Here is a 26428-nt window from a genome sequence, read left to right as displayed (position 1 = left end):
TATATATATATATATATATATATATATATATATATATATATATAAACTCATTGTTGGTTGTTTTACTTGGCCAATGATATGAGACAATCCTTGCTTTCCATTTAGTGCAAGTGACCTCAATGCATACATTAGAGCACCCTGCACTTACTTGGAAGGGTTTCATTTCAAGCATTTCATTGGTAACAGATTCCCCTGAAGCTCTAAAGCTTTTGAAAAGTTCACTCCCATGATGATGATGGTTCTGGCCACAACATTGACTCACTGGGAAAATACAAAAACTATTGAACCAAGACCAGACAGCCTTGAATCACCTGTGCAGAAACAGTGCAACACTGGACTCAGCAGTGCTTTAAATCATAATTTATTTATTTTCCTACCACCTGAGTATAGGAGGGATGAAATATTATCTATTCACTATGTTGCTGCTTTGCATCACAAACTTCAGCCCGACCGGGCTGTAAACTTTATAGAAGCCAAGGCACAGTGTTGGAGTCAGTCTCCCAAAGGCTCGGACACTTCATTGTAGTAATTAAGTCCAATTTAAAGCGTTAATTTTGACTCATCAGCTGGAACCCCTCAGCCAGGCAGGACAGGTGGTGATCTATAAGAGCACTCTTGCGTGGCTCAGAAATAAAAAGAAAGCTGTGTAACTCGAAACCTGCTTTACGGATGGATGGATGGATGGATGGATGAGGGCCACAGTGGACCAAACATGTATTTCTCTCCCTCTTTTATCACCGTCTCTTTGTCCATTTCTCCTGATCCAGTCAGGTAGAGATGGAGCAAGCCCTTCAGTCAAGACGCCAGCAGAATGCTCTTAAAGTAATAATTTAGTAGGACTAATAACTGAGTGACTGGAGTGAGTCCTTGTTGTTATAACAGAACAAAGAGTCTTCATCACTCTTATATTTCCATCATAAAGAGACAAATATGCTGTCTAGAGTTCAAACTGTTCCTTGTTGGATACATTTAAGGGGGAGAACAAAATAAAATACTGAGCCAAACAGCCGAATTTGAGCATGGCCCTCAGATTTTGTTGGCATACAGTGTCTCCTCGTCGCTTTCACTCTCGTCCTGAAACTCATTGGCAAGCAGCGACTTCTTGGAGCCCATGGAGGTGAGCCGGATCTCATCGTCATAATCGTCTCGGTGCTGTCGCAAGCGGTGGAAGCCATCTTTTTGACGATTAGACTTGGCTGCACACACACACCAGATGATGCACGCCGTCACCACCAACGCCGTCATGGAGGCTGCTGCAAGGAAGAAAAGAAACAAACAACTCAGCATGTCTGCTTACACACAGTTTCTATCCAAGATAACGTTTAGATACGATCACACAACACTTGAGTAATACAATTTTATTTTTGATGATTAAGCACACAAAACGTAAGACTGTACTCCATCAGTGTCTATGACAAAGTGAAAGAAGATTCCTTTGTGAAAACTAGCGAAAAGTCTTGGTTCAAACTGCTCATAAAAACACTGAAAAGGAGAGGAATTGTGTTCTTCAAAAGTATTAAAAAAAAGGGAATTATTTATCGAGTGCGGCAAAGATCATAAGACTAAAAGTAGATGTCAAAAACTACTTAAGGGGAAGATTTGTTAAATTGTTAGACATTTCACTCGTCAGAAGTTGATTCATAGGGGCCCGATAACTGTTCAAAGTTTTAGAAACATTAAATCAAACTGCACCATTTAAGCACGTCACAGTAGCTAGAGCACAAAAGGACATATGCTTTATTTTATGTGGACAGATCACATCATGCTTATATTGAAAACACTGGCTTCTAAAATCCTTTTAAGAGACACGCTTACCTGCACTGGCCACCACAAACGCTCTGGGCAGGCCAAAGATGCTGTTGTCCATGTCAAACTCAATGACGATGAAGCTAGCAGCTTCGTAGGAAGACACCACCACCTGTGACACAGCACAACTCGTTCAGTAATCCTTCAAGCCGTCCTGACAGTCCTGAAACACTGTCACATTCCATCAACGCTGAGATGATTTACAGTAAAACAGAAACATAACTGATATGTGAAATATCAGAATCAAGTGTGATGGAAGATATTTTTCCATTACACAAGTCATTTGTTTCTGTTCCTAGTCTGTTTAGTGTGGTAGCCTCTGAATATAAACTGCTTTTCTAACTTATTTTCGTAACTAACTTTTCATGTCATTCAAAATGCAACATGAGCAAATATCAAGCTCTACCACATCACAAACAGAATCATTTCATCCAGTCTGTCTGTCTGTTTCTTCAACTCAAGGTAAAAGCCATTTAGCTGTTTGCCAAAGCTCCCTACTGAAGTGTGGTTAATTACCTAATTAGCAAGCCTCACTTACAGGTGTGACTGCTTAGTATAATCTGGTGCAGGTTGTCTGGAATGTCTAGAATAGGATTTGAGCGCTGGCTCAAATAAATCCTAAATGGCACAGCTATTTTCGGAGAGGTAAATTACTAGAATCTCATAATTCATTCATTTTGTAACTTGCTTGACTTTGTTGCATAGCAAGTGTTAAGTGTCTCATTTGTTCAGTGTCATTATTTAAGTGCAGTTAAAAATGGGGGAAACTAGACCCAAAGCTCAAGAAACAAGGATTTCAAACCATGTGGTTTCAGACTTGATTCAGTAATGTGGCCTGAACACAGCCAAGAGTTGTTGACAAGAGTAAGTGCACCTCTTTATCCTCATTTTTTCCCTTGTTTTTATGAGCATCGTGGTTTGCTAATTTTGCTGATTTTATGACACAGAATACAGCCAATAGAGAAACTGAATCCACTGAAAATAATGTTCTTTTAATTTCCAGAGGAATGAAATGCGTCCCTATGGCCTAAGGCGGAGTATTCGATGTCCTAAGAAATATGGAGAGACTATTAAAGAGAGGCAATGCATGTTGGCCCCAAGTTATGATTTGGACCATTTGTGTGAGCAGAGTAACGCAGACCCCCAGAAACCCCTGGATGACCGGTATATAAGGAACGCTGCCGTTCTTCCAGATCTCAAACGGCCCCACAGCAATGGAGCCCTCACTACTGAAGAGAGGACCTCCGGCAGCTCGTCAGCTAGCCAGCCAGAAGTTCTGATGATTCACGGTTTCACAGTACCAGAGTACCAGCAGACATATCATTCAGTGGTGGATCCCCTGCTCTTAACGCCTTGCGGGAAGCTTGCAAAATACAGACTGGAGCTGGGCAAAAGAATTAAGGAACATCTGTTTAAAGAGCTGGCCTACCCCACGCTGCAAATTTCAGAGCAGCCAAATGGAAAGGTGGAGCTGATGGAGAGATTTTGTGTGCTCCGCCCTACACCTTTCATAGATATAGACCGTAATGGGTAACCATAATAATATTCTCCCACTATTATTTATGTCTCTTGAAATTTAATTGAGACAGTTTTCATTTTCCTTGAAATGTAATTTGGCAGCTGGATTTATATTTCAAATGTTTATTGAAGGGATGAAAAAAAAAAAAGTCAAATATTTTACCTTGACAAAAAAGCACCTCTCTATGAACAGTTTTAAAAAACACAATTATGCAAGACCCACAAAGCCAAAATGAATGCTACATTTTTAATTGGGGTTTGTATCTGCCTAAGTGTCCAAATGCTCAGTCTCAGTATTTGTTTGTAATGTGTATGATCACCACCTGGTAAACAGGTCACATGTGGTTGCAACCAAGGCACTTCTGCTTTCTAAGACTTAAGCATAAAAATCATGCTGAAAAACAGAGATTGTAAGCCTCTTCTTACACTAGCATTATCATGCATATTAAAGGTGTCTTACGTCACATCTCCAAAAAGGCTCATTATATGCTTTTTTAAACTCTTGTATGCATTTCAAGTGTTCATAATGGTAAATAAGAATTAGATGCTATAACTTTGATTTACTTGTTGAGTGTTATACCATCATGATCATCTACCTAAAGGCTTGTACGTCCCTTGACGGCTTAACACATGCGTGCATAGAACTATGTACCTCTTGACGTTGTTGTTGGTAGCCATCAGCAACGGCTTCAATGTTGTGGTTGCCAGGAGCCAGCAGCGCATGAAAGTAGCCACCCTCTGAAGTAAAGACTCTCACTCCCCCATTCAGTACAATGATTGCCCCAACAATAGGCTTTCCACTCTTGTCCCGCACAACGCCACGCACCCCTTTATGGACCTGGGTGGGGTAGAAATGAAGAGTAAATTGTATGATTATGGGGAATCAAAAATCCTTAATTTCAGAACAATATATATTATGTCTTTTAAACACACACAAAGCTAGAGCACTCACTATTTTAAGTTTCCATACTGCTGCATTACTTTTCGAAAATATCTAATTTAATCTGTTACAAAGATATACAAGTCATACAGTTGTTAAAAATATGTATATAGCAATGAAAAACCAGTCCATTAACAACTCCATGTTGTGCTGATCAAATCTGTCATCATACCTCCACCAACATGCTTAGGAGAGCCTTCTTGTTCTCAGCCCAGAGTGTGGGCAGCTGCTCAGCTGGAGGAAACAAACAGCAGCCACTATACACGGTTATCTCTGGACAGTGACCAAAGTCCATGCTGAAGTCCTGGGAGGACAAAAATACACAAGGTGACACATGAGACAGTATTGGGGAAGTATATACAGTAGAAGCCCATTTTTGTCTTTGCTTTCATGAAATATTGTGTAGTGGCAGCATGGATGCAAACAACCACAGACACTGTCGTGGAGAGACTTACCTTCATGCTTCCCATGTGACTTTGTCTCTCTGCTGCCCTCATAATTCCATCTGGGATGTTGCCCACTGAGTCACAGAGAAGTTTCATTAGGTATTAATAACAATTCAATACCAACACAACAAACAGGCTTATTCTTGGTACATAAATTACATACTCTGCCCATTATTTGAACATCCGGTGCCTCCGAGGTGCATTTTAGGATGGTTGTTGGCATAAACACTTGCCAAGTACTTCAATGTGCCCTCATTTTCAACTGCAAAAAAAAAAAAAAAAGTACATCAAACCTTAAGGCCAAACTCAGTTCTATTAAGTGATGTTTATCAGCGTTAAGATGGTGCATCATTTGTCCTACTCTTTGCAAATTTCTGCTACATATAAAAAGCTTCTCAAGTCAATCTTTAAACTGTGAAGAAAACTACCAGACTGGACAGGCTTGTCATAAGGGTAGGTTACAACAAGTGCGCCTCCATCAAGGGCAACAGACAAAGAGTAGCTCTTGTCTAGAATCAAGTCCATCATGGCTCTGGTCTCTGGTTGGGCCTCCACCACGCGCTGTGATGCATTGCCTAAAAAAGGAGGAAAACAGATGGTGGACAGGAAATGTTAGAGCAAACATCACTTTTGTGACATTCACCACAACTCTTTCACAATTAGAGTGTGAATTAATTGGTTAGATATTTTTTATAATCTCAATTAAATTGCGCGCACACACAAATCCATATAACTGACCAAAGAAATCTGTGTCCAGATCTTTGCTATGAGCATTGGTCAAGCCCTGGGTGGAGGTGCACTGCTTCTCAATAGCCTGTTCTCGTCCATCTGGGTTAATAGAAGGCACGATGAAAATCCGGGTCTCATTGATCAGCTATGGAAGGGGAACAGAACGAACAAATACAGACATTAATTCATCTTTTGCTGCATTTACTGGGACCGGTAACAGTACAAACTTAATCCAATCCAGAATATAAAAAGTGTGTGTATGAACAAAGAATTTTGTGTATTCTAATGAGTAAAATATCCTACTTTTAAATCAAATTAATTACAGGCTATCAATTCCCTATATTTCCTGAGACCCTCTAAAACTCACCCTGGTGATGACTGGGTTTTTGCCATAGTTGATACACAGGAGGGCAGCAAACTCCAGCAGCAGCTCTGTGCCCACAGGGGCATTGCCATGGATCCCAGCTTCAAAGCGGATCTTGGGCTTAGCAGGTTCAGCTTCCCCTGGTCTGTTGGAGATTTCCAAAGCCGAAATGGTTCGAAACTCTACACTTTGGCCTAGACTGGACACACAAGAGAAGAAACCATCGGTACATCAGTATTTTAAGAAATGTAACTAAAGTTAAAAAAAAAAAACTGAGCAGTTCTGGACAGTATTGACTTTTGGCATAATGAGGATGAGAGCTATTGAGGTATGATGTCAAACAGTTATATATCCTGAAGTGGAAATGACGCTGGCTGGTTCAAATACCTGTGTAAAGATGTAATTTTTGGAAAGTTAAGTGTGAGTCCTCTCACGAAGCCAGAGAGCTCTTTGTAGCGTCTGTAGCGGAAGCTGTTCTCCGTGGCCGTGCTGCTGACCAACTGCTCCAAACCCTGGCCTAGAGAGAGGTCCTTGATTAGGCTCTGGAAAGCCTTCTCAGAGGGGTTCTGTGTAGGTTGGGGGCCCTTGGGAGACTGGCCATTAGAGTCTGAGTGGACACGTGTCAGTCTGAAATCCACCAACTCTACATGATCCTTTGAGACTGTGGCATAGGTCCTCACGGGTTCATAACTGGACAACAGAAAAAAAGTTAATAGCACTGGAAATATGGGGACATAACAGCACAGAAATATGTAGAAACTTCATGTTAAATCCTCCGTTTGTTCTTCCTTCTGAAAACCGAATCTTACCCATGGGCGGAGGCAGTGATAGAGTAAGTCCCAGGGACCAGCAGCCTCCAGTAGTCTCCAGTGCGAGCTGAGGTGATATTGTGGTCGATCTCCTCCACACTAATGGTGGCATTGGGAATTCCTGTGCCATCCCCAATGTCAGAGACTGTGCCCTTTACTCCACTGTGAACCTATAGAGACACAGTACTGCATTAACATGAGTAGATGAAAAATTTAACATATAGGGAGAACCTTAGGGGGATTGTTAGGAGGTTATTACCTGTTGTATAAACTGAAGCAAGGCTCGGCGGTTTTGATCCCAGTATTTTGGCAATTCTTTGCTTGTGGGGTACTTTACACAGCTTAGCTCGATGGTCACCTCAAAACAGTTGGTGTTTAAGTAGTTCCAGTCTTGCATGCCACCTGGAAGAAAAGTGCTCCTTTAAACTTCATCTAAAACTAAAAATGACAAATTCCAGTTCCACACACACTAGTGTTAATCAAATATGTGGCAGATTTACTTTTAATGTCCACCATGAAATTGTGTCTATTGTTGAAGAATCAATAACACTTTAGTCTACAACTACAATAGCTCAATTTAGATTAATTCTCTTTTTTTTACTGAATACCCCTGCGAGTAGTAAAACAACTATAATGAAATAGTTTGAATTGGCCAAAGAGGTGTGGGAAAATATTCTACATATTAACAACTTTTCCTGATCATATGACTTTACCAAAAGTCTCAAACATAAAAAAGAGGGATGTGGCTGATCTCCTGTGGGAAAATAATGAATGTGTCAAGAAACAACGGTGTTATGGTAGATGTAGGCTTACCTGGAACACTGTACCAGTTGGCACCATTGGTGATGCCATCCTTAAAATATTCCGCACCGTAAAGGTCTATACAAGCGTGTCCATTGTGTATCAAAGGATTCTCCTGCATTACACACGAGAAAACACAACAATGAGTACTGTTGTGGTCAGGTTTTCAAACCTTGTCGTTTCACAGGTTTAACTCCTAACTCAGGGTTCATACACATTTTGACCAATGAATTTCCATGTCTTTAAACCAAATTTCCATGACCAAACATTTTGTGAAATCTCGGTGTATACATGAAAAAGTCAGGAAATGTAGTATTTAAACTAACAATGAGAATTCCAAAGCATACAATACACCTTAAATGACAGAAATGAATGCGTGACAATAGTTTGATTAAAAGAATCAACATTTATATAGATGCCTGTATTTATGCCTGCTTATATTTTGAACGTTTTTCTTTTAAAAGCATATGAATTATTTCAAACTCAGCGTAAATGAATGACATGAACAAATGAATATAACACATTTCCATGATTTTTCCAAAACCTTTGGGATTTTAATTTTTTCAAGGACTTTTACAGGCCTGGAAATAACCATTTTAAAATTTACTTGATTTTTCCAGATTTTCCATGACTGTAAGAACCCTGCTAACTCCAACTACTTTGTTTTCAATTACAACATGAAACCATATGCACACATTATCCCAGCCTGAAATAGATCCAACAGCAAGAGTCTCCAGTTACCTGTGAGTAGGCTCTAGACACCTGCTGAAAGACTTTATCATCAGGCGAACGGCTGTAGTGCGATAGCCCGTCTTTGTCATCATCATAGGGGTAGTTGACGACCAAGGAGCCTAATATTCAACAACACAAAGTTAAGGCAAACCAATAAAAAAAAAAGAAAATACATTTCTGGTTAAAATAAATAAAATATACTAGCTATGCATTACTTGTTTACCTTTCATAATGTAGCCTACTATCTAGATTTAAAGTGTGGATCCAAAGCCAAGACTTAAAATCATAACAGTAATCCTCTAGGTTCATTGAAGTAACTTTACAACCAAAACAAGCATACCATGTAAATACATACATAATATTTAAAATGATAAATATGATTAACAGATTAGAGATATCACTATCAAATTGCAAAACTGACACTGAAAGACTGCAGTTTTTAGCACTAAAGCTCAAAATGAGAGCGTACCTCCATGCAGGTTGGCTGACAGGGTGAAGGGGATGCTCTTCACCCAGTTCATCACAGCTATGGTTTCTGGCTGTCTGGGATCTCTGATGGTAAAAAATTGGTCTGGGAAGTTGCGGTTCAGGTCGAACTTGTTGCTGTTGTTGCGCCCTTTGTAACCCTTTGCATCACCTGAGGAAAAGATTAGCAGCAAAGAGTCACCGACATGCATCTACAGTTGTGTTCAACATAATAGCAGTCCCACATCACTAGCAAGATAAATCACTGTTTTTGTTCGAATTTCAACTTCTACACTGCTAGTAAGTTTCTAGAAGCTTTAGTAAAGGTATAGAAAACCAACAGACCCAACAGGCATGACGTGCAAGCTGCTGATTCTGTGAAACTGAATAATTTACTGAAACTCTGCATATGCTTGCTGTGCATTTGTCCTTGAAAAACAGAGTAAAATGGGTCGTTCAAGACACTGTTCAGAAGAAGAGCGTTCTTTGATTAGGAAATTAATAAAAGAGGGGAAAACCTATAAAGAAGTGCAGAAAATGATAGGCTGCTCAGCTAAAATGATATCAAACGCTTTGAAGTGGCAGCCAAAACCAGAAAGGCGAGGAAGAAAAAGAAAAACGACTATTGGAATGGATCGAAGAATAACCAAAATGGCAAAGGCTCAGCCAATGATCAGCTCCAGGAGGATCAAAGAAGATCTGAGATTGCCTGTGAGTACTGTAACAATCAGATGACGTCTATGTGAAGCCAAGCTACCAGCAAGAAGCCCCAGCAAAGTCCCATTGTTAAAAAAAAGACATGTGCTGAAGCGGTTACAATATGCCAAAGAACACATTGACTGGTCTAAAAAGAAATGGCGTAATATTTTGTGGACTGATGAGAGTAAGATTGTTCTTTTTGGGTCTAAGGGCCACAGACAGTTTGCCAGATGTCCTGCAAACACTGAATTCAATCCACGGTACACAGTGAAGACGGTGAAGCATGGTGGTGCAAGCATCATGATATGGGGATGTTTCTCGTACTACGGTGTTGGTCCCATTTATCGCATACCAGGGATCATGGATCAGTTTGAGTACATCAGAATACTGGAAGAAGTCATGTTGCCGTATGCTGAAGAGGAAATGCCCTTGAAATGGGTGTTTCAATAAGACAATGACTTCAAACACACCAGCAAGCGAGCAAAATCATGTCAACGCTGCTATTTTTTTTAACATTATATTTCTTGACTTTCTGTGAAATATTATCAAATTCAATTACTTTTTTCAATTTTCTTGCTTTGAAATAGAATGTGCAGTGTGCCCAATGCATTTGTGTTCCAGCAGATGAGGTGAAGCCCTCAATGAGATGATATGCAAGGATACATCATTTTGCAAAAGGAAATGAAAAAAACTTATATGTAAAAAAGATAATACGAAAAATGCTAAGTGTACCTCTAATAAATCAATAAACACCCAATGATCTTTGTGATCACTCAAAATATCCCCTACATATGTTTCTTTTGCAAGCCCTACAACTGATAGACGTTAGCGACATACACTCAAGGAATGTTAGTCAAGTGATCAAATTACTGTTCAAAACCTGTAATGTCACATCTTTGCTCATGCTTGCAAAGCATTGCATACTGTGCAGATAGTGTAACTTTATTGTGGCCTGTTGAATTACTTCTGAGTGTGTCCCTTACCTTCAGTGGCTACTTCATATCCGTCGGGGTTCATAGAAGGCATGATGTGAATGCGGGTATTGTTGACCAACTGAGTGACCTCCGGGTCAGTACCATAGTTACGGCACAGGTACTCAATGAGGTTGAGCAATAACTCTCGGCCCACCACTTCATTACCGTGCATGTTGGCTATATACTTAAACTCAGGCTCACCTGACATGAAAACCAAAACAGGAGGTTAGAGTACAAATGTGTATTAATAGATAGCATTAACATAATGTCACATTTTAAGGGAAAATCTGTCATGACACGTAAATAAAAAGAAGTATTCCAACTCCTTTAATCCCCTCAACCCCTATCTAAAACATACCATGCTCATGGACAGTGGGGTTGTCTGAGATAACCATCACATAGAGCTCACGGTCTTCCACGGAGCGGCCGATGCTGTAAAGATGGACAATGGAGGGGAACTCGCTGCTGTACTTTCGCAAGAACAGCTCCATGTCCGAGTAGCTGTGGTGACGAAACTCCTGAGGCTGGATGGGCTGATGTGCAGGTGGAAGTATGAGGGGGCTGTTGTTGCTTGTTGCATCAGGTGCCACCCGGGTCTGGGTGGAGTCAGAAGCGTTGGTGGTGGTGGCGGTGGAGAGGTTTGGTTTATTGTTGGATGGCATGGCGTATGTAGTCACAGTGATGCCACCTAGGCCCTCATTGACTACAGGTGCCAAAGTAAAGTTAAGTTCTTTGGCTTTGTCCGCCTCGACCAGAACACTGTGGACTGTCATTGGCATGTACCTGTGTGTAGAAAAAAAAACATGCTTGAATGCTTCCACTACACCTTAAAAATCACCAGGAAGTACCCAAATTAGATGAAAAATGAACAGTGTAGTTTCCTTTTAAACTCTCTACCAGGAAGTCTTTCACCAAGGAACCTACGACATACATTTTTCTTCAGAAAGATAATGACTCTGTAACTCTAAAGAGGAATGCAGCACTTGTGGTAAATCTGGCTGGGACAGACACTGCGCTTCATCTTTTGATCGCCAGAGTCATAGAGCCAGATTAAAAATGTTGCTGTGGGATTTGGCAAAAATCAGCGATGAATGCACCACTCGCTGTGCTGTGTCATCAGTCATTGCAGTGAAATTTGAAACCTGACAATAATTAGCTATTAACCCTATTTTTTTTAAAACCTGCTATGCAAATGATTTGCTCACCCTGGAGCCACAGCTGTGATGTTGTATGTTCCCGGGAGTAGAAGGCGGTAGTAGTCCCCATTATTTCCTGTGGTCAGGTTGTGGCGAATGCTTGCCACCACAATGCTGACATTGGCGAGGGCGGTACCACTGACGGCCTTTTTCACATAACCATGCACACCTATGTGGACCTGGAAGACAGCGATATTGTAAATACCAAGGGTATCTAGCTAAACTGGATAAATGGTACGTTAAAGTATCAGGCAGAGTTGGATTGTGGTAATGTGCTTTTAAATAAACACAAAAAAAGAAGGTAACACAAATATGAATGCTGTAAATCATTACTCCTTTTCTTATCTATAAGTTCTACCTTTTCTATGTAGGCTAATAGGGATTCCCTGTTCAGATCCCATTCCTGATGGAGCTCAGAAGCAGGAGGATATTTGCAGCAGCTCAACTCCATGGTGATTTCCAGACAGTTACCATGCAGGTAGTTGTAGTCCTGCATCCCACCTAGATAACAAGCCAGAAATGTAATAAACAAATTAGGCTAGAAATGGCATAACACATTCACTTAAATATTATATAATAGAGAAGAATGCGTCTAAATCTAGAAATTGACAGGTGTGTACAACATGCGTGAACATAAATTAAAATCTTAAGCATGCCCGTCTTTCCTTAATTTGACCACGACTAGTACAAGGGCCAAATTATTAACAGGAAAGGCCACTGTGTAGAAAGCCTTGAGCCCATCTTCATCTCTTCAATATCACAGTTTACAGATAGTGTTTAATGTGGCAGCAGGCCATGGCATCTGCGTTTAGGCAAACAGAAAGACGTAGAGGAGGGCACGCTGTCCCACTGGAGCAACAGCAGGCAGCCAGAGACTCCCTGGCTGGAGGGTTGCCATGACTGCCTGCTGGGCGGCTGCAGGATCCCAGTGAATCACTGACCTTTTTCCACTTAGTAATAGGGCTCAAACACGAGCAAATAACTTTAGCAAAGCAACCAGCCTCCCACCAGTCTCACTAAGGAAGACATCAACCACACCACAACACAAAAAACAGTAGCCTTTAATTATCTGTGATGCACAACAAAGACAAGCACAGTGTTTGACCAATCACCTACAATTCACAACCTTGCAAAGAATTTACAAAACTCTTAACACCACCGTTGTATATGGATTGCCATATGTACAGCTTTAGTCAGTGCTTCTTAAAAACCCATTTCATTAAATCCCTATTTCTATTTTATTGCACTATCACTGAACAATCATTGCCCGAAAATCATACTTATGCACATTTTTAAACAATATGAACGTGGAGGTCTTGCAGTAAATACAGTTACAATGCATCCCTTACAACTGTGGAGAAAAGCTACAGGCTGTAATGTGGTATGCGGCTTGGCTCTGAGAGCAGGCGTACCAAAATACACCACAAACACAAGTTCCTCCAAGTCGGCCCCGGTCAAATAGCAGCTGTTCAGCGCTCTGAAACTTGGCGAGGGTCATTGGCTGCCAGCTTATTCACTGGAAACTGTAATGGGAAACTTAAGAAGAAAACAACTCTTAAAAGCTAACCTGACACGTTTTGTATCCCAGTTGTCTATTTTGCATTGGTCTGACAGAACAGCTTTTTAATCAATATAGCAAGAGCATTCCCATTGTATGACCCGGAGCAATCCTTCAATAGACAACAGTGACCATGCTCTCTGAGCTTATTTTGGGTGTGATAGTGTGTAGAGGTGGTTTGTTGTAACTCAGTAGAGGTTTTACCCCCTTTGGTGGCAGCAGAGACCAAACAAAATGTACCCATTGAAAAATCTCACCTGTTAATGATGAGAAAACATCGCTAGATCTACATCCAGCTGTAACAATGTGTGGCAATCCATACTTTGCTGTACCATCATGACAAACAACACCAAACCTTTTGTCCAGTCACAAGATGTTAGGCGTCGTCCTGTGTTAAATTGCTTTAAGTACTTTGGTGATCCGGATCAGGTAACATTTACTTAAAGTAAACATGTCCTGTATGCTAACATAGTCGGACAAACACACTGACCGACTACGGCAGACTCAGCCTTAAATATCCGGTCTATGTACCGGATCCAGTGACACACCCTGAAAGTGGAAGGAAACCACCAGCCAGACAATGGAGCCAAAGTCATAGCTGATAGCTGAACTTGACGTGTAGGGAATAGGGGTGTTTAAAAAGCAGGATGACTTTAAGAGTTCAGTGATGCAATAAACTATTTGAGAAAAACATTTAAAGCAATAATACTGCAGGAAATAAACTATTTAAGAAAGTAGTACCGTCACATGACTGTCAGCAGCATACAGTATGAATTTCCAGCTATCAGAGGTCTGAACATCTTCAGGCACTCCCAGGGCCTCAGATTATCACAGCAATATAGCTGTATTTCCATAAAGTAAAATTATATTCTGGACATTGTACTCTTGCATGTCTAAATGCAGTGACGTATGTCTCCATACTGGACTACAACCTACAGCAGGCCTGGTCAACCCGCGGCTCCCGAGCCGCATGCGTCTCTTTGCCTGGTTTCATGCGGCTCTTGCGTTCATATCGAAGTTTGTGTTTTTTTTTTTTTATCTTTTTATTGATTTTGCAAATACTTTAGACCACTGGTGTCGAACTCAAGGCGCGACGGCTTGAAAGCCATGAAATCGTGGACCCGTTTTCAGTCATTTGCGGACCCGTTTTCAGTCATTCGCGGACCCGTTTTCAGTCTTTCGCGGACCCGTTTTTAGTCATTCGCGGACCCGTTTTCAGTCCGTCAGGACGGTCATTTTACATGGGCAAAAAAAAAAAAAAATCCTGTGCTTTTATTTTGAAGGGATTTTTTAATGCGGCAGAGTGCAATTTATTCAATTTCAGTCATATTGATGTCATATGTTGTAACTCTGTTACGTTATTCATTCTGGTCACATGACATCTATTGCTTCTGTCCATCCGGGGAAAGGGATCCTCCTCTGTTGCTCTCCTGAAGGGTTCTTCCTGTTTTCCCTGTGAAATGGTTTTTACTATCTTTATTTGGGGAGTTTTTCCTGATCTGATGTGAGGTCCCGGGACAGGATGTTATTTGTACAGATTGCACATTTTAATATGTGAATTTGGGCTATATAAAATAAACTGAATTGAATTGAATATTCACACACTCCTCAATGCTGCGTTCACAACACACTTTACTTGCGTGAGTTTACACATCGGACTATTTGTGATAGTTTGCTTCATTCCCAACCTTTTTTTTGTTATGTTCAAAAAGGCTGAAGTTATAACATTATTATGTGTGTTGTATTACCTTGTATCCTTAAGAAGCACTTTTGGGTTTTTAATTGAGTGTGAAAGGGAATATTTCTGTTTGGCATACTGTGATACTATCTCAGGTTCAAACCTAGGTGCCATATTTTCATTAAATCAAATTGAGAAGTTGAAAATGTTCCTCGCTTTGGTCGCGGCTTGTCATTCAGGGTGATGGTGGGTCCTGCAGCCAGATCAGTTAAACCACTGCCCCAGACCACATGCATGTTCTTAGAGTTATGTCCTTCTCAACTGTGACATGATATATGTATATGTATGATGTGGCTCTTTGCAGTAACACAGTAAAAAATGTGGCTCTTAGTCTCTGACTGGTTGGCCACCCCTGACCTACAGCTTTGAACAAATTAACGAAAATCATGTAATGCTGTTTCAAGACTCGTTAATAAATTACACAAGGTGGACATTGTGCAAGTGTCCTAGTTATGTGCAGAGGGTTACATTAACTACAATACAGCTCAAGTAAAGAATGCCCTCCGAGGCCAGACTGGGTCAAGAGATTATGAATCAAGATAGCACGTTATGCTGAATCATTATTTCAAGCCCTGACAGACACACAAAAAATCTCCTGTCCCTGACTCCTGGTCCTGGCTCTTTGCCTGGACCACTCATTATGTCACACAACGTCCTGGCCGTATCCATCATCTGCCATTAGCCCAGTTTCAGCAGTGACATTTCATCCAATGAGACATGTCAGAAGGATACAAGCACTGTCTATTCAAGTGTACACGTTTTGCTTTCCATCTTTATCTTGATATTGTTGCTGCTAAGAGTTTTACGAACTGGTTCCTACTGCAACCTGAACCGGCCTGAATACAGGCCATTTAAACTGAGAAACTGCAACAACAAAAGACGTAATGTTCAGCTCAAACCGCCATTCAGTAATCCCAGTGCTTTTCATTTCTGATGACAATTACAGCCAATAGTTACGCAGATAAGTATTAGCAAACTTTGCTGTCGTTTAAAAGTGTGTGCTCAAGTTTGGTAATGATTAACTGCTCCGGTTCCTAGTGATAAACGGAGAGTGTGACATGTAATGGCATTTCATCAAGGTTGAAGTGATCTGAAACTGAATAAACACTATTTTTTTAAGGATTCTTAAAATTGTGTGTCAGTTTATCTCCCTACATTACAACATTTGGTCAGTTAAATTAGAGCAGGTCTTACAGAAAAAAACTACTTTTGATAACAGCCCGTATATTTTTCCCAAACAGTCTCAAAAGTGTATTAAATATACATAGTTGGACTCATAAACAGACTTCAAATATTCTCCTGATGGAATTAAGGTGAATAGGGCAAATGCATGCTAATCCATGGGAAGTAACCAACTGGAAGACACACTATCCTCACCTAAAATGTACTACAACAAAAGGACATCTCAATAGGAAAAGCCATCCAGTAACCTGAAGTTGCATACACATCACCACCTGCTGACCTCCTTGGACAAATCAACCAAACAAAAGTAGAGCATAAGATGATCAAGTTTCTGCCCAGTTAATGCAGAGTAGAACTTTTTTTTTGTATAACCGAATGAATTGTAGAAGATCGGGAAACAACACAATCTGCATTTACTTAACCCTTGTGTTGTCTTGGGGTCAAAATGACCCGTGTACGAGTGTATATGTATGTGTGTTGATGGGTCATTTTGACCCCAAGACAACACGAGGGTTAAGCTCCTTAAAGACACATAAAAGAGAACAGGGACACACACACACACATATACATATATATATATATATATATATATATATATATATATATATATATATATATATGTGTGTATATATGTGTATATATATATATGTATATGTATATATATACATATATATACATATGCTTTAATATGCCCAGACTGAGCTGCTATGGCAAACCTGGTACTACTCTAACACTTTCAGGAATTACTGCCTTTGGCAAAAATAACTGAGTATACAGATCGTTTTTGCGTTTTGACACCTGGCTAACCCAAAACCAGGCCACACTATTCAGTGCAGCAAGGACTGAAGGATGAGTATGATCGTTTTAGCTCATTAAATGCAGGAATATGAATGTAACTTTGAACAACTCCGCTGAATTTTTTTTTTTGATCTGCAGTGAAAGAAAACCTTGTCATGACAATAGCGTAAACTATGCTACACCAAGTGGAATGATTGTTAACATGCTGCAAACTATACAACAATGAGGACATTCCTCACTCTCAGATGGCTCGATAGCAGCAACACCGGTTAGACTTCTCATTACTATTGCCTGCTGTGCACAACAAACATAACACGTGAAGCGAATGAGAGAACAATGACAGGAAAAGATATCTTCTACCACAACAGCTTTTTAATAATGAAAAATAATTAAAAAAACACCAATCCCACCCAACCATCTCCATGGTAACATACAGAAGTCTTACCTCTTTTAGCTACATAACAAAAGGTGATGATGTGCATTGAAGTCCATAGGACACATACAGAATGTGACCCCAAAAGCTGGACTTTTAAACTGTCCGCAGCTGGATATCCTCACCTTACAAACAGAATTTCTAAGTTGTGATGGTCAACACAAAATCACCTGGCCAGAGCTTGTGGTACCTCACAAAAGTCAACTACAATTATTTATTCTCAATCACTAAACTAGGCATTAAAAACAATGAAAAGTAATCTTACCAGGAACATCATACCACTGTGCCCCATTGGTGATGCCATCTTTAAAGGTTTCGTCCGGGGCATCGGGACAGTTGGGCTCACCAGTCTTCATCCCAGGATGGTTCTGGGAATACACCAGGGCCAAGTAGCGAAACAGGCTGTCGTCCTCTGACTGACTGTAGTGGCGCTGGTGGGTGGCAGAGTCATCAAAAGGGTAACTGGCAACCACAGTGCCGCCATGCAGGTTCCCTGACAGCACGAATCTTGAAAGACAAAGGAACATTTTAGAAGCAGCCTTAAAGCCTAGGTACAAGTCTGTCTTAAAACAACTACTTGCATGCACATGTGACTTCTAATCATAAAGTTACAAGGAAATAATTCTGTTGTGTGAAGATGCTTAGAAGCAAATTCTATGCATCTTCTTCTCTGGAGCAGCCAGGACCACTTTAAGTGGATGAATATTTGTGTCCATGTATGCTTATATTCTAGTCTTCCAAGTTACACATCATGTTATTATGGCACCCCAGAACAGCAGGTCTTTCTGACTTTATTTTGAGTTCCACCCGTTAGACATTGAGGTCTTGATTAAGAAGGGAACTAAGGGGGAAATGATTTACTTATTGACAAAAGTGTTTGCTGCTCCTAAAATATGTATCCATGTATAGGCTGTATTGGATAGCTGATTGCTTAGAGGCAAAGGGGTAACAAGGAAAGAGAGATATATGGAACTGGCTGAAATCATACAGTGGACATTATTTATATGCTACTTGCCCCCCAACTTTCAGCTTCCAGGACGCCTCCAATATTGTGGGGGGATTAATCTATTATGTATTATTATTATTATATATCAGTTGGTTAATAAAATGAAAGAGGTGAACCACAATTTCCTGATGCCCAGTCCAAGGCAGTGTTGGGAATTAGCTTTTTTTTTGACCGACAAGCAAAGATACTCGGTATCAAATAAGACATGGAAACAAGAAAATATATCACATTTAAGAAGCTGGAACCATTGCACCTTTGTCCGTCTTGCTTGAAACGTGACTCAAAACAATAATTTGATTCGGAAAAGAGTTACAAAGTCCTTTTCAGCCAATTGATGAATCTACAAATAGCTCAAGCATGCCGTCATGGTGTTCCACTTTAGCAGTTCTTGACTTTTCAAAGAGTTACACAACCTCTGCTAACCCTGAGGCCTTAATAAATGAGACAAAGTGCCGAGTTGCTCATTGACAGGCATGTTTGTCACTCTCCAAATCCTCCTCTGTGAAATATACATTGAACCAAAAGTGTTTGAGATCAATAAAGCGTACTTAAGTCATTCCAACCTGAGCTCTGGGCCACAAGGCCTCCAACAACTGAACTGTGTGTGTGATGTGTGCGCTGCAGTGTGTTTCAAACAAGAGAGACAGACTCACTTTTTCTCCTGGATCCATCTGATCACAGCCATTACCTCGGGGATAGTCTCTGGGTTGGCTTTTTTCTCATCATACTGGTCAGGAAAGTTTCTGTTGAGGTCCATATTTTTGGCATTATTTCGACCCCCGTTATCGCCCACGCAGTCTCCCTCTTTGGACTTCTCAAAGCCGTCCGGGTTCATGCTGGGCATGATGTAAATATCCGTGGTGTCCACCAGCTCAGTAATGCGCGATTCTTCTCCATATTTAGTCAGCAGGTACTCTACAACGTACACCAGCACCTGCCTGGACAAGGTTTCGTCCCCGTGCATGTTCCCAACGTATTTAAATTTGGGTTTCCCCGGCGTGTCTCTGTTGGGGTCCTTGGTGATCTGCATCACCCAGAGCTCCCTGCCCTCAAAGGACTGACCGATGCTCGACAGGTTAGCTATGTGAGGATACTTATGAGCTAAGGACTGTAAACGTCCGGTCAGGTCAACATAATTGTAGTATTTGTCGTAAGTTTCTACCGTTTCCTCCGTCGAGGAGGTGACGCTTCGTGTCCTTTGGCGCCTGGCGTCAACAAGGGAGACAATAAGCAAGAGAAGAAAGGCGAAAAGTGACGCCCGGAGTTTCGGCGTCGGCTGTGGATGCTCCGAAATGTGCACCATGTTGACGTATGTTCTCATTTTACACCATTCGAACTTTAAAGTCAAAGAAAAAACACCAGGTCCGAAGAGTTTGGCTCCCCAGCGACAGCCGTATATTTGCTGTCAGATTCGGTCTGGCCTGGCTGTTTCCATCTACTTCCGCTCAGCTCAGTGGGGGCGGGGCGTCACGGTGACGTAGCATTTTAAGGTCGACCGGTGGAGTTCGACTTTTTTTTCACCTTTTTGTCCCAATTTCACACATGTAACGTGTAAAGTAACATGCTGGCGGCTGGCTGTATATTCTCGTGACATGTACTGCTAATTAGAATACGTATATATGTGCATGTGTATCAATGTGGGGCAGTTGCTGTGAATATGCATATGACTCAAACGTTTTGACAACTTTAATGTTTGTTTTAGGATTTTCTTTCAACGGACTAGGCAACACATTTTCAAGCCATTTTCTGTTGCATTATGTATTGCACTGATAACATTTCGGGCTGTGTCTATAATGGTTTAGAGTAGACCATGCTGAACCCTCACATCCCTCACCCTTGCACCCACATGTTGGCCATGTCCACCCACTAAAATGTGCTTTAGAGACTCTTTATACCCAATCTATTTAGCTATCAATGGAGCAGAGGGTCTGTAACTATTTATATTATGGGATCTAGTTTTTGGCTCAATTTCTTCTAACTAATCTTTCTCTCAAGCAAACATGAGAGATCTTAATGAAAATGAATTTCACTGAGTGGTTTTCTTACCAATGCTGTTATGCTGTTCACTGTTATCAGTAACTTATGCAAAGCTTCTTATTGTGTATGGCCGGAGCAATCACATTGCATCTAACTTGTTTGAATTTCGAAAATACTACTCTGAGTTGTTGATTTAAGCTTTTAAAGTATTTAATCCTCTGCAATGATATCAGAGGATTATATTCTCAGACAAAAAAAACACTTTCTCATGATTTCCAGTAATTAACCAGTAGCACTAGCAACATGTTGGTGATGTTTATGTGTGCATTATTTTCACATCTCCATACCTATTTTCTGTAAGACTTATCCTAATTTACACTGCAATGTGGATTTGTGAGCCCCTTTTTGTGTAAATGTACTTCAATAGAAAACTTTCCCAAAGCAGAGAATGAAAATAAATCACAACTGCGCACGATGGAGATTAGCAGAAGACTCTTGTATTTCTGTTTATTTTGTGTTGCCCATTTATTTCTTTATTGATCACTAGTAACACCATATTTACCCACAAATATGAGTGATGTGACATCTCCACCCTGCCGCCATGCGCCCTCTGACTTCCTCCCCTCTTCCCTCCTCAGATAGGCGTCAGTACAGAGCTTCTCTTCAGTGATTATTTTTTCTATCCTTAATTTTGTTCCATAATTTCTCTTTATTTTCATTTGGCAACAAAACAAAACAAAAGTGCGTTAAACATCTTGATTGTGAAGCTCCAGCAAAGTGTCAGCCTTAGTTCAGTAAGGTGTGACAGAGCTGGATAAAGCTTGGAAAGACTGGGTTAAGGGCGAGGAGGGGGAGGAGGAAGAGGAGGAAGAGGAGGTAAAGAGTGAGAGGTTGAGAGAGGAGGCTGCAGGTCTCATTGCTGGATTCGACGCAGCGACTGCACCTGGAAGGACTGAGCATGGGAGCCCCACTCTCTGTAGTGTTTGTACTCGCCACCATGACGATCACACTCCATGATGTACTGGTAACCACGGTAACCTGGAAACTGGTAGCACACCCAGCTGGAGGGGGAGGAGGAGAGAGGGGGGTAGAGGAAGAAATTAAACCAGTGATTAAAAATAAACACACTTCAAAACGATGTGAGAAGAAGGCAGTTAGAGGGCTTATTTTCATTTGTAATTGAGAGCATGTCGATCACTCCGCTTTAAAAAAAGATAAAACTAAAATACAGAGAGCTCAAATCTTACAGAGATACAAGTCCTTTCAAAAGCGAAATATATCTCAAAAGGTCGATCCTCATATAATACATTTGATTCCTAACTATGCATTAAGTTAAGTTTCAATAAATGAGGAAATACATCATTTGTACTTGAGGGATGGGATCAGGTGGCGGTTAAGGTGTCTGCAGATTGTTTGTGTATTATTATAACGTAAATTGTGCCATGTGAGTTTAAATGCAGCATATTGGTTAATGGCAGCATCAGAAGCCCATGAAGATCGATTCATCTGATCGCAGAGGTTGAGACTTACCAGCCACTCTGAACTTGCATAGATCCAATCTCGTTGTTCCCCCAGCCCATCGCCTGCAGAGAGGGGTAGTCGTCGTTTATCTCCCACTGGCGTCCCATGAAGTTCTCCTTCTCGAACAACACCATCTTGGACTCCTTGTGGTTCTGTGTGCACACGATGCAAGAAAAGACAATTATTCACGAAATGGGCCTATTTATCTCATTTGTGTGGGAAGTCCATAATCTTATAGTGCATAAGATCATGATGCACTATAGTTTATTTTTAGGCTGTTAGGATCTGTAGGCTTTTCACTAAAGAAACCAAGTGGGTAAATTTGCTGATTTAAATTGAACTCTTTTTAACTCTTTTTAAATCTTCTGAGACCCATGAGACGTCAAATAGAGGAAACAGAAGTCTTGGGAGTGGGACAGAAACTCACAGCAGAGCAGATGGGGCGGAAGGACATCATCCTCTCGATGTGGTAGGCGTTGCTGCCACTCCACGACTCCCAGTGTGGATACTCTCCTCTCTCCAACACAAACTGCTGTCCACAGAAGCTGGAGTGCTCATATCCTGCCCAGCTGTCCCCCGCAAGCAGACAGACACATGTACACATGCAGGACCGTTAGGACACTTCGGTAAAAAAGATCAGAATCAGATATTGGATCTGCTGAATATTTTAATTGTTGCTGAATATAGGTGTTTTCACAGGTAGATCTCTTGAACTGAAGGCCATTTCCTCCTGTGTGAAACATTGTGCAGAGCACTTAGTTTGACTTACCCTCCGCACTCCACCTTCAGGGAGCGGATGTTGTCAACGCCACACTCCATGATGTTCTGGCAGGCTGAGGTAAACTCCAGACGCTTCCCTTGGAAGTTCTCCTGGTCATAAACTGTGACCTAGAGAGGACACAAATGCATACATGTAGTATGCACATGCCACGCGCACACACTGATGTGTGTACAGACACACACACATCATTGACATCGTCAGGCCAGGCATGAATTTAAAATGAATGTGAATCTGCTTTTGTTCAGCATCAATGGCAAGACACATCACACTCACCTTCCATGGTCCCAGTGGGTTGGGATTATTCAAAGCCATGCTGACTGTGTGTCTCAATGCTGATTCCATTCAGTGTAGAGAAAAGGGAGAATGGTTTAAGATTACACAGCTCAAACACAACCTGTATCCTCTTTTACACAAACTACAATGCATGTTTTTGAGCTAAGTTATTATCAATAGCCTATGCAAGAGGTAAATTCATATTATTTGTGTTTGCATGTTTGCATGTTTCAAACAGTAGGAAGAATCTTGACCTCTGTGAAAGAAAATATGAACTATTGTATGTCATCTGTTTGGGGATGACACCTTTCTTGAAGCTGACTATATGTTCACACTTGATGATGCAGCTGTTGTCGTAGGCACAATGCTGTTTGTTCTCCTGATGTATGGTCAGTATGTGTTTGCATGTGCCTGTCTGACCTCAGTCTATACATTATGTGGCTCAGCAGAAACAACAAGGACAAAAGACACAGAAAGATACAGTGACAATGATCTGCAATGGTCTACAGGATGAATGGATTGAGATGGAGGGCTTACCTGACCGGCCCCAAAGAATAGCAGTGTAGTGCTCACAGGGGGCTCCACAAAAACGATGTCCTGACCCCGGAGTAAACGGACCTATTTATACATGCTGGTGCTGAAAAGCAACTGGGCCTGTGGGTCGGGGAAGGAGTCAGCACATTGCTGTTCCAGTCATTGTTCAGCACTGAGCTGCCGGGCTTTAGTTCACTGCATTCGGACTGGATGGAGGGCACCGTGCCCAGTGCCGATAAGCGCAAGTTCCAAATGGTCCATAATCAAAAGGCCGGACCAAGTCCTGGCACGGCCTGGTCCAGTCTTGCCAGTGACTGGTGCAAAAGGAAAAACACATTTAGTGTTCAAGTGTAAAGCAAACTGATTTTGCAGACCACAAACAGAGCATCTTAACTCGTTGGTACTTGTATTTAAAATCTCTATCCTAAAAGACAGAATTGTCTGATAAATAAGCTAGATTTGCATTTCAATAATGTACATACTCCGTTCCTTCCACTCTGAGTTGTGCTCTGTCTCCGATCTGCACGCCATGTCCACGTCAACTACCGCACGTCTCTGGCCCTTTCACCTTTTCACTCACTCCTATACACACACCTGCTCAGTCATGCACACAGTCATGGACAGAAATGGGCCCGTAAAGGCTGTTCATGCAGTCAGAAATACATTCCGAGCATACAAAGGAACTCACACACTTACACATCCTACACATACATTTAGACAAAGAAAACTGACCTTGAAATCAGTTTACAACTTTAAATGTTACTTTATTTAATTTAATGTTTTTTTCTACTTGATGCCAAAAATAACTAATAATGAAAACAGCCACTTAAGCCTAAATATGCTGGATAAGTACATTTTCATTGCATTTATATACAAAATGTAAATGTTCTCACACAAGCTTCTCCACAGGTCAGTGTTTTCAAAGCAGTTCACCGAGCCATCTAACTCTAAACTCAGGGTAGCTTTAACAAAAACTCCAATAATACATTATCATTGTTACATATAACAGAGCTCCATACAATATACCATCAATACCTCAATCAATAACAAGTCATACAAGGGTAGTAAAACATACTGAACGTTTTACTACCCTAGTATGACTTGTTTGATATACATTTGTAATAAGCAGGTCATTTTATAAGCTCAACGAAGAGCATGTGTGCGTATGAGAGCGTCATGGCTGCTTAGTCAAACATCTGAGAAGGTTTATTTATTTATTTCCATTGTCAGTGTGGCAAACTGATATTTGAGCCACACTCTGAAGATGATGAGAGGTATGGTGTTACCATGTTATATTAGGTTACCTTGTATATGCTGTAAATTTGCACTACCTTTATAAAGACTAGTTGTTAGTGTAAATGTAGTATAACTTGCAAAAGTGAAGATAAAATGATAACACCAAGAGACAGAAACACACCTAAATCCTAGTCTTAGTAAAAAGGGTTAAATGCCCCAGGCCTGCAGGTAATGCAAATGTGTTGGCAGGAATGGGCTCAGGAATCAGTGAGATTCAGAATATTCTGGAGTGTTATTTCTCCCATGTTCACTATATGTAAATATCTAAAACAGTGGAGATGTCAGATGTTTTCCAATTGTCTTTGTATTCAAAAATCAAAATAAAAGATGACATTTCCTGTGTGTTTTTTTCTATGCTTTAATAATTCCTTTTATATTATGAATATTTGCCCAAAGGCCTTTCACCACTGTAACAGCTGCATCAAAGTCATTAAAATGACTTTGATGCAGCATTGGGTGCAATGACATTGGGTGGAAATCAAAATGGTAAAAATAAGATGTGTCTGCTTGCAGTTTTGCAAGCATTTAAAAGAGTATAGTGCCAAAAGTGTGAGAGATCTTTGAGCAAGTACTCATACACTGTACAGTCACTAATTAGAACACATAGGAAGCTGTCAGACAAAATACAAATCTTTTCATTTGCTTATAGAGTAAAAAAACAAACGTAATGTAATGTAAATGTAAATGTAATATATCTGTGGTCTTTTGGTCACAAGGTTCTTTGTTTCTATGTCCACAAGTTACAAACAGGTATTCTCTTAGTGTGCATGCACAAATGCATGTGTGCATATGACATGAGTGTGTAGGTGGGCTTGTATGAGATGTATGGAGACCTGTCTGTACAGCACTATAGTACGCAAAAGAGTGTCCAACACTCGCCTCTCAAAACAATAGAGACATCCATGCTGCTCCTGCAGTCAGCACATTACACACACAGGGCTCAAAGGCTTGGCCCGGCTGTACAAGGATCAAGAGAAAGAGAGACAGAAAAAGACAAAACAGATCACACAAAAACTGGAGAAAATGACAGAAGGGATGAATAAAAAAATAAAATAGAGAAATAATTAAAAGGACAAAATATGTGAGCAATGTGAGGAAAAGTAACTGACGTGTGTGTGTGTGTGTGTGTGTGTGTGTGTGTGTGTGTGTGTGTGTGTGTGTGTGTGTGTGTGTGTGTGTGTGTGTGTGTTGTGTGTGTGTGTGGAAAAGCAAACTTTCTGCTGATGGCAGTGACTGTTCCCGGTGCCCCACAATGGTGCAGGACAACAAAACAGGCAGCCGCGTCAGCACGACTTGCCCGTAGATAAGCAGCGTGACCTTTGACCCTGCATCGTGCTCCAAAGAGCACACAGCCAATGAGAAGTCAGAATCCGGCCTCTATAGACATGGCATGAATGTGAATGTATATATATATATATCCCCATGAGCAACGCCTGTGTCCATCACTTTCTCTCAAGGTCGGTCCGTTTCAACCTGCAATTGTAACTGTAAGTTTCCACTTCAGGTCTTCTAACTTTTCAACTGCTAATATCATTGGATATTAAGGGGGATTCTGTGGTTTTCCTTGTCTGCTCACACTTTGGACTGAAATAACCAAGCAAGTATTGGCTCTTCTCTTAAACCTTAACTTTGGACTGAACAGATGGAATATTTACATAAAATACAGCAGGGAATGATTTTACGTTTTAGTGCTGCTCTGATGTTCAGCTGCTCATCCTGAGATAAGATGTAAAAGAAACTGGAAGGTTTTGAGAAATCAGTTATTTGTGACTTGTTAATGAGTGTTCTTGCTCTCATGGAAAGGAAAAAATCTCAGGGAATGAGTTGGGAAATATACAGAGGAGCACTTTGA

At 40.8% G+C, this 26428-nt stretch overlaps 2 protein-coding genes across 2 annotated transcripts; both read right to left on the bottom strand.

The window, feature by feature from the left end:
* Positions 1 to 29: 29 nt before the first annotated feature.
* cpda (carboxypeptidase D, a) lies at positions 30 to 19497 on the bottom strand (the record flags this gene model as incomplete). Its single annotated transcript, XM_079224866.1, has 21 exons — positions 30 to 1253; positions 1816 to 1918; positions 3977 to 4162; positions 4437 to 4568; positions 4720 to 4784; positions 4874 to 4972; positions 5139 to 5285; positions 5449 to 5584; positions 5807 to 6002; positions 6191 to 6493; positions 6613 to 6782; positions 6872 to 7014; positions 7426 to 7528; positions 8155 to 8264; positions 8615 to 8782; positions 10293 to 10484; positions 10642 to 11066; positions 11489 to 11658; positions 11838 to 11980; positions 17454 to 17695; positions 18848 to 19497. The coding sequence occupies 21 exons, from the start codon at positions 19495 to 19497 to the stop codon at positions 1027 to 1029; spliced, it is 4110 nt and encodes a 1369-aa protein (XP_079080992.1). The 3' UTR covers positions 30 to 1026.
* Positions 19498 to 21084: 1587 nt separating this feature from the next.
* Positions 21085 to 22785, bottom strand: cryba1a (crystallin, beta A1a; the record flags this gene model as incomplete). The annotated part of the gene is made up of 5 exons (XM_079225417.1): positions 21085 to 21232; positions 21702 to 21844; positions 22120 to 22261; positions 22462 to 22580; positions 22747 to 22785. The coding sequence occupies 5 exons, from the start codon at positions 22783 to 22785 to the stop codon at positions 21085 to 21087; spliced, it is 591 nt and encodes a 196-aa protein (XP_079081543.1).
* Positions 22786 to 26428: the final 3643 nt, after the last annotated feature.

The sequence above is a fragment of the Taurulus bubalis genome (genome assembly GCF_910589615.1).
Source record: "Taurulus bubalis genome assembly, chromosome: 10".
NCBI classification, from domain to species: Eukaryota; Metazoa; Chordata; class Actinopteri; order Perciformes; family Cottidae; genus Taurulus; species Taurulus bubalis.
Note: the sequence above shows the minus strand (reverse complement) of the source record. Positions and strands in the feature narration are given on the sequence as shown.